At 37.3% G+C, this 8583-nt stretch overlaps 2 protein-coding genes across 2 annotated transcripts; one reads left to right on the top strand and one right to left on the bottom strand.

Annotated features, from left to right (window-relative positions):
• Positions 1–824: 824 nt before the first annotated feature.
• On the top strand, positions 825–1294 carry LOC6051397 (flexible cuticle protein 12). The gene is made up of 2 exons (XM_001867809.2): positions 825–999; positions 1063–1294. Exons 1-2 carry the CDS (start codon positions 872–874, stop codon positions 1250–1252), a joined length of 318 nt encoding a protein of 105 aa, XP_001867844.1. The 5' UTR covers positions 825–871; the 3' UTR covers positions 1253–1294.
• Positions 1295–5696: 4402 nt separating this feature from the next.
• On the bottom strand, positions 5697–6201 carry LOC6051402 (endocuticle structural glycoprotein SgAbd-5). Its single transcript, XM_001867808.2, has one exon. The coding sequence runs from the start codon at positions 6122–6124 to the stop codon at positions 5810–5812; it is 315 nt and encodes a 104-aa protein (XP_001867843.2). The 5' UTR covers positions 6125–6201; the 3' UTR covers positions 5697–5809.
• Positions 6202–8583: the final 2382 nt, after the last annotated feature.

Here is an 8583-nt window from a genome sequence, read left to right on the forward strand (position 1 = left end):
AGCTCGAAATCACTCCTCCATCGACTGCACCTTCGCATAATCTTCCTCGTCTTCTTTCTTCTCCCCAGTGATTAACTGCTTCGTTGGATTCAACTGCTGGTGCAGCATCATCATCATCAACTCCAGCAGATCACCTTAAGAGACTAAAAAAATCCGCCAAACCGGTTGGATGACCGCTTTTTTTTTTGGCTAGATAACGCCACAAAAACACGAAACTCCTACAACGACCACCGGTTGACCTGTGCGGCGATATTATAGATCAACGGTTAAGGTGTCAGCGAGGATCGTCGTTGGTTTTTGGGGTAACCTCGCGTCACGCCACTGCCAGAGGCGTATTAAGGGGTGCAAATAGAATCTGTCGTGAGTTATGTTTAGTTCTTTTAATGGTTTATCATTTCGATTGTTTTCATTTTAACCAAATTACCTTATTAAGATTTATTTTATTTGATTTCACCACAGCTTAAATGGATAGAAATTGGCAAAATATTATCATGTTGCTCCCAAATTCCAACTCTGTCTACGACCGTTTAAAAATAGCGGGATCGTTCAAAATATCACCCTTCTTTCTTCACAATTCACGGGGTGTGCACAAAGGTTACATCACACGCAACGCAGCATCCAAATCCACGGTCGCATAAACTAATTTGAATACGCGCTCCATGTCTTGAACGTGGACTCCTCCGATACCTCGTCAACCTCCCCGTTGGACAGATCTTTGGAAGATTCTTCTTCTGCTACTCTAGGGGTGGTAGGGGTGAGCCTGAACCTAACGGTGATATAAATACCGAATGCAGTGCGAAAGTTAGATTCAGTGCAGAGTGTGTCCTCCGAAGAGCTACCAAAAGTTTCAACCAACCACCCTTTTTCAAAAATGAAATTCGCCATCGCATTTGCCGCCATCCTGGCCGTGGCTCTGGCCGCACCTCCCCACGAGGAACGTGATGCCCACATCACCAAGTACGAGAACGACAACCTGGGAGTCGATGGATACCGATTTGTGTAAGTAGTATCGGGAAGATCACCAAGAAAACGACATCTAAATCAACGTTCACCATCAAACAGGTACGACACCAGCAACCGCATCCAGCGTCAGGAGGAGGCCCAGCTGAAGAACTTTGGTGACGATGTGAGTGCGCTGGTCGTCCGAGGATCGTACTCGTACACCGGAGATGACGGCCAGGTGTACACCGTCAACTACATCGCCGACGAGAACGGATTCCAGCCGGAGGCCGCCCACATCCCGCGGGCTTAGAGGAGCTACGATTTGTGGCAGGGCACGGCACGACCTAGTCATTTGAGTGTTTGTGTTTAAGTCGGAAAGGATTTTTAGTGTGATTGAAACCTCGTTCAGGGGTGATAATGTGTTCTAAATATAGTGTTATTTTGAATAGTACAAACAAATAGAGATTTTTGTTTATATTTATTTGCTCTTGGAAATATACTCCCAAACCAAGGCATATAGATTAAATCAGCTAACGTGGGGGTTTCAGCTGTCGAAAAATAGTAAGCACTAAATGCTGATTTAAAAAAAAAAGTGTCATTTTTTTAATTTTACGGAGGGGTTATTTAGCATGCAAAATGAGATCAAATAACTTTTTTCAAATCATTTAAAAATAATGCAACCAATACGATTTTCGATCCATTTCGGCATGAACAATCTGTTAAAATTTTCCCGAAAAATGGAAAAAAATCATTTACATTTTCGCATTTCATCCGAACTATTTTTTTTTAATTTAAAACCCGCATTCCCTCCAACTCGAGAAGAAGGGGGGATTTCCATACAAATTCACCATTATTACGGAGCTTGGAAATTCAGGGTTAAATATTGATACAATTTTGTTGATTTCTCACAATATTTGGATACATTTGTATTGTTCATTGACCTGACAATTTATAAAGAGACGAACTGTTACAGCTTGCTTCATTCACTTTGATTAAATGTAAAAAGACTAATGAGTTATCTCACCTTTTAGTTAGGTTAGCTTTTTCGTGTATGGAAATACAGCAGGTTCATATGAAGTTAAACAAAAAAAAAGTGCTTCGATTTAGCTCATAATTGGACTGGGGGTTCATTGGCCCAATTTTTAGATCCGTATTATTTGTTTGGCCATTAGGGTGACTTACTACTTGTAAGTGTGGTCTAAAAACTGACCATTTTCGTTGACTTTCTCAAAAAATAAAAGGTGATTTCGAAAATCTAACCATATGAGCATTTCTCTACGGAATCGGTCTTTTTTCTTTAATTTTAATTTTTGTATTTTTTAATCCGGCTTAAACCTTTTTTGGTGCCTTCGGTATGCCCAAAGAAGTAATTTTGCATCATTAGTTTGTACATATTATTTTCCATACAAATTTGGCAGTGTCCAGACAAAAATGATATGTGAAAAATCAAAAATCTGTATCTTTTGAAGGAATTTTTTGATCGATTTGGTGTCTTCGGCAATGTTGTAAGTATGGATATGGACTATACTAAAAAAAAATGATACACGGTAAAAAAAAATTTGTTGATTTTTAATTTCACTTTTTTATCACTAAAACTTGATTTGCAAAAAAACTCTATTTTTATTTTTATTTTTTTTATATGTTTTAGAGGACATAAAATGCCAACTTTTCAGAAATTTCCAGAATGGGCAAAAAATCTTTGACCAAGTTATGATTGTTTGAATCAAAACTATTTTTTTTCAAAAATCGAAGTATTGTTCGCAAAAATTTTTCAATTTCATTATTCGATGTAAAATTGAATTTGCAATCAAAAAGTACTTTATTGAAATTTTGATGAAGTTCACCGTTTTCAAGTTAGAGCCATTTTATGTAACTTTTTTTCAAAATAGTCGCAGTTATTGGTTTAAAAAAAATAGTGCCCATGTTTTCACACTTATGAAAAAAATATTTTTGGAAAGCTGAGAATATTCTCTATATTTTGCTTTTTCGGACTTTGTTGAAACGACCCTTAGTTGCTGATATATTACCATGCAAAGGTTTTAAAACAAGAAAAACGATGTTTTCCAAGGCTCACCAACAACTCTAAGGTTGTTTCACCATTTTCTAATGTCGATATCTCAGCAACTAATTGTCCGATTTACAATGTTAAAATATGAAACATTCGTGAAATTTTCCGATCTTCTCGAAAAAAATATTTTCGAAAAATTTAAATCAAGACTAACATTTCAAATGGACCAAACATTCAATATTACGCCTGCAGATAATTGCAGGGGTGGACGGGGTCGCACCGCACCTCCGTCACGAGTTATCGGAAAAATAGAGCTTGGATCCGTGATCAGGGACAACAGTTTCGCCTGAGGACAAAGTTTCAGTGGTCGAGACAACTGCTGTAAGAGTTGGCAGAGATATACATTACAAACCTTCGGATAATCGAACTTCGAATAATCGAAACATCGGATTATCGAGCCTTCGGATTATAAAGTCTTGACTGTATCGCGATTTTTTTTATGAATTGCATTTTAAATGAACTTTTTATGAAAAATTTCGCCTTTTCGGAAGCAAAAATTGATTTGAAAATATTCGAAAAATTGCAAAATAGTCATACAAAATTGGTACGTAAAAATATGAAAACATTTGTCTTGGAAAAAGTTGTAGGTTATAATGAGAACTATCTACAAAAATAGATATTTTCGAAAAGAATCACCCGTTTTTTAACAAATTATTTTTTCTTTAATTAAAATTCCCGAAATTCGTATTTTTTTTAATTTTTGAATTATGTTGATATGTTTTATGGAACTCAAAAAGACATCTCTTGAGCCACAGTGCCTGTTTCTTGATGGGGCAACATCTGGTTCCAGAAATATGATTTTTTGGTAAAAAGTGATTCCGGAAAAATATCGAAAAAATGATCACAAAAATTCAAAAGCATTTAAATATGAGAAATTTTTGCCAACTTTCTCAGCAGTTATAAATATAAAAAAAGGGCATACATTTTTTTTTTGCAATCAGCTCAAATTGATTTAAAATGCATTCTCCTGCGTTTAAAATTATTTTTGCAATTCCGTCGTGAAACTACTTTCTTTTCCTGTCATTCTTGAACGACGAAATAGCCTACTTTTATGTACCAAAAATAACAGAATCGAATAGCAACACTTTTCAGCACTTGTTTCGAAAAGTAACACTTTTCAAAAAAAAAATTGATTTAAACGATTTATTGACAAAATACATAAAAATTTGACATAAAATTTCACTCAGTGTGTTTTTTGGAATTGCAAAAAATGTTGTATGGAACTCGTTGCAAAACTTGATTTTTTCAGCACTCTTCGTATTTATCCAACTCGGTGAACCTCGTTGGATAAATGTACGACTCGTGCTGAAAAAATCCTCTTTTTGCAACTTGTTGCATAAACTACTATTTTGATTTTTATTTTACTTTTATTGAATATTAGTTCCAGCCTGCCTCTAATTCAGAAATATCAGATCTGCCCCGCAGGGCCAAAAGGTTGGGCACCTGATTTATACATTCAAATGTTGGGAATCTGGCTTGTTATTTCTATTTTTTTATTATCTTATTTTTTGCCCCTTCCCTCCCCCCTTCTTGACCCCGGCCAGAGAAAAATATTTGCATCGGCCTAATGTAAATTCGAAAAGAACATAAAATTTCCCTTAAAATGAAATGTTCAAATTTTTTTACAGTTGAGTAACGGAAAATAGCAAAGTTTTGAAAACTTTTCAGTGCTTTTTTTTCGATGAAAAATACGTTTTTTTTCGGAATTTTGAGTACGCGGGCGTCTAATTTTACATAAGACTCCCTTTGACACCATATTTATATCTCATCACTGTTCCAGGCTGCAAATCATTGAAAACACCTCTTTTTTTAAAAAAGGTCGTACCGCACCTCTATCACGAGATATCAAAAAACTGACCTCGGATTCGTGGGGTCGGGACAACTTCTGTTTGAGTTGGGGAAAAATTACCCATATAGGTTTTAGTCAATATTAAAAAAAACTTCTCCACAAAACAATACCGGAAATGATACAAAACATGAAGGCATCATCCTTTTACAGCATCCTGCAAAAATAGTTGAAATGGTTCCTTCGAGGCATTGGAGCCGGTTCCGATTGGCGACCAATTGACATCAGCTCAGTGCTCCGTTTCTGTTTGGATCCTGTTCCGGTACCCCGAAGGTTAAACCATGTAAATTACTTTTGTAGGATGATGCTTTGATTTTTCTATCATTTCCGGCATTGTTATGTGAAAATGTTGTTGTTATGTTGATCAAAAACCCGAAAAAAAAAAACGAAACTATTGGCACTACGCCCTCCGGGGCATGGCCTTCCTCTAACGTGGGATTTCTGCTCCAGCGCCTCTGACGAGACAGGAGAAACCGGGACCGACGTTTTACTTCACCATCCGATAGAAGCTCAGTGGATAAGGCGGGAATCGAACCCGCGTCTCATAGCATCATCGGGATCGGCAGCCGAAGCCGCTACCCCTGCGCCACGAGACCCACACTCGACAAAAAGTTGTAAGATTTTTAAGAAAAAATAGGGGTCAAATTACTACCCGAGCGTTTGAGTGTTAATTTTAAATTTAAAAATGACTGGAGTCACATTGGCGTCAAAGAGTTAAGAGCGTTTCACTATTTTCTTATCAAGCAAGAATTACTTTTTCACGTTGTCAATGGTCACTAAGAATGATATTTCTTTCCATATTTCACCGGGGCTCACTTCCCCCAAAACAACACAACACAGTTTGATTACTAGAACTAAACCTTTATTTACAGCACCTGTGCACTATTCACAACCTGCCTTTCTGCTACTGCGATACACCTGAGCGTGGTGCACTGCAACCATTTTTGAACTGTTTAGGCACGTGGGATGTGGGCGGCCTCCGGCTGGAAACCGTTCTCGTCGGCGATGTAGTTGACGGTGTAGACCTGTCCGTCGGCACCGGTGTACGAGTACGATCCGCGCACCACGATGGCCGCGATGTCATCGCCGAAGGTCCGCAGCTCGGCCTGTTCCTTGCCGGCGATTCCGTTGCTCGTCTCGTACGCCACGTTGTACCCGTCGATGCCCTTGTGGTCGTTCTCGTACTTGGTCACCTGGGCGTCCCGTTCGTCGGCGGGGGCGGCCAGGGCCACGGCAACGATGGCGGCGAATGCGATCAGGAATTTCATCTTGGCTGATTTTTGAAGGTGGGACACTTCTTGGAGGATTGTTCGAAACTTGTGGTTTGAACACTGTTCGACAGCTGACTGATAGCGAGATAGTGAATCGGGGCGCCTTTTTATATCACTCCCGCTGGTGTCATCTTCTTCACACTCTTCAACGCAGATGATCTGCTGATCGGTCGATTAGACATTCAAAGTGTCTCCTTCACCAAGGTAAATTGTCGCGGTGGCGGCACGTCGCAGCCACTGAAACCACAGGTAGCGATGCTGGGGCACTGTGGAAGGTTTGGTAAATCTTTCGTTTTCTAACTTATGGTAACATTTTTCATGCTTAGTTACTGCAAATTTTTGTGTTATGACATCTTTAATTGTTGTCTTTTAATTATAATTTTCTTTGAATATCAATTGCACAAGAAAATTTCATTTAGGCCATTGCTTCTGTTTTTCAAAGTATATTTCGTCTTTCCCTCCAAAACAGGCTAAATAAATCAGGGAGTGAACAAAATGTTATTTTTTTTAAATCTTCAATTTTTTATGGAAATAGAGGCCTTATCAACCGAAAGCAATTAAAAATGCATTTTATTGCGTACGAAATCATATATGGTAAGTTTGGGTTCGATTGAAAATATTTGGATTTTTTTGTGAAATTACAATGTGCAGTAGGGGAACAGCACCTAATTCCAGCGCGCCTCTAATGTTGGCAGGTCAGAACCTTGACATTCAATTGAAGCTAATTAATAGCGTTTTCAACTGAAATCGAGTGATAAATAGCTCAATAAGAAGTGAGCGAGGAAGTTTCTATCAAAAGTTTGGCAAAATTAGTTGTTTAAATAGTGAAAATCAGCAAATGGTATGGAGTTAGGAGCGAGTGCTTAACCTGCCAAACATACGAGAATTTCCCCTACAGCAATTATTTTTTTCCGTCAATACTTAGTTATTTTGACAACAAAACAAATCATCACCTAAGCTTCCATCCACCCCGGGATTCGAACTGACGACCTTTGGATTGTGAGTCCAACTGCCTACCAGCGACTCCACCGAGGCAGGACCCAGGGAGACGACTCCTACACCTGGATTGAGCTAACGACCTAACTTCTAGGTTAGACCAGGGCCAACATTTAACATCCCCGTCTGACGGATGGTGTGGTCAGAACAATCTCGTTTCGAAAAATGCCACCGGGACCTTCTGGGATCGAACCCAAGCCGACTGGGTGAGAGGCATCCACGCTTACCCCTTCACCACGGTTCCCCAGTTTTAAAAACTAATGATAATAAAACAACTGGGCTGGTGTAAAAAGCATTTTATGACATTTCCCCACTCGACTTTGGTCAGAGTAGAGGTATTAATCTCCCATCCGTTATTTTTGGTCGATAAAAATAGGCCGTTTTGTCGCTTGAGGATCACCGGAAAAAAAAAAGTTGTTTCACGATGGATTGGCAAAAAAATACTTTTGTAGTGCTCTGCACCCTTATTTGCACATTTTAAAAACAAATCAGATTTTTATGATAAATAAAGATCAAAACTTTTCAATAAGGAATATTTCTTAGAGATTTCAATGCCTTGCTCTTCGAATTTCTTTTTAAAAACAATATTTTTTTCTGCCTTTTTTCAAAAGACATTTCGCATCTTTGAAAATTATTTATCTAAAATAAAAAAAATCATAGACAAACAAATTATTTATTTTTGCATGGTTGCCAAAGTTAGATAGTTTTATTAGAATTACTTTTAAGCAAATTTATCAAAACTATTTACACATTTTTAATAAGTATTCTTTTGTACATTTGTAGGGAGCAATTCTGGAGTTTTTTCAAAAGGTCCAGGAAACATTTTTTTGTTGCTTTCGGGTGACTCTGTCTCTATGTGGTTTTATTTGGTTTGCCTTTTGACCTTTTCAGAATATAACTCTAGAATTGAAGCTTGCAACCTTAGTCTGAAACCAAAAAAAAACTAAGCCAGGCTTTTCATGTTTTTTACTGAAAAATGCAATTCACATACTATTTTTTTTGTAAATCGATAACAATAGTGAAAAAGTTTTTGAAATTTCAATCGATTCAACAAACAACATATGAACAAAATTCAGTTTAAAGATAAAGTTTCATCAATTTCATCAATTCAAAAATTATCAAATACAGCCTTTATTTCATTCTGTCGATTAGTTTAGCAGTTGAATCGCCAATAAAATGTATCAACATAAAAATAACACTGAAAATTTAGTTTTGTTATCAAAACAGTTGGCATTCAGAGGTTCCTTTTGTACATTCCTTGATTTATATTTGGGAAAAAACAGTGAAGTGTTCAGACTGATTATAAGCTTAGTAATAGAAATGATTATATACAGTAAAGGTTTTAAATCCGTATGTAGAGAAGGCATTCCAAAATTGATTTGGTGTTTTCAGAAAAGATAAGGAGAATTCTGGATAAAAGTAAGTACACTTATTTCAAAATATTTTTTTTATTTCTTTTA

Source organism: Culex quinquefasciatus, chromosome 2, assembly GCF_015732765.1.
Source record: "Culex quinquefasciatus strain JHB chromosome 2, VPISU_Cqui_1.0_pri_paternal, whole genome shotgun sequence".
Classification (NCBI taxonomy): domain Eukaryota; kingdom Metazoa; phylum Arthropoda; class Insecta; order Diptera; family Culicidae; genus Culex; species Culex quinquefasciatus.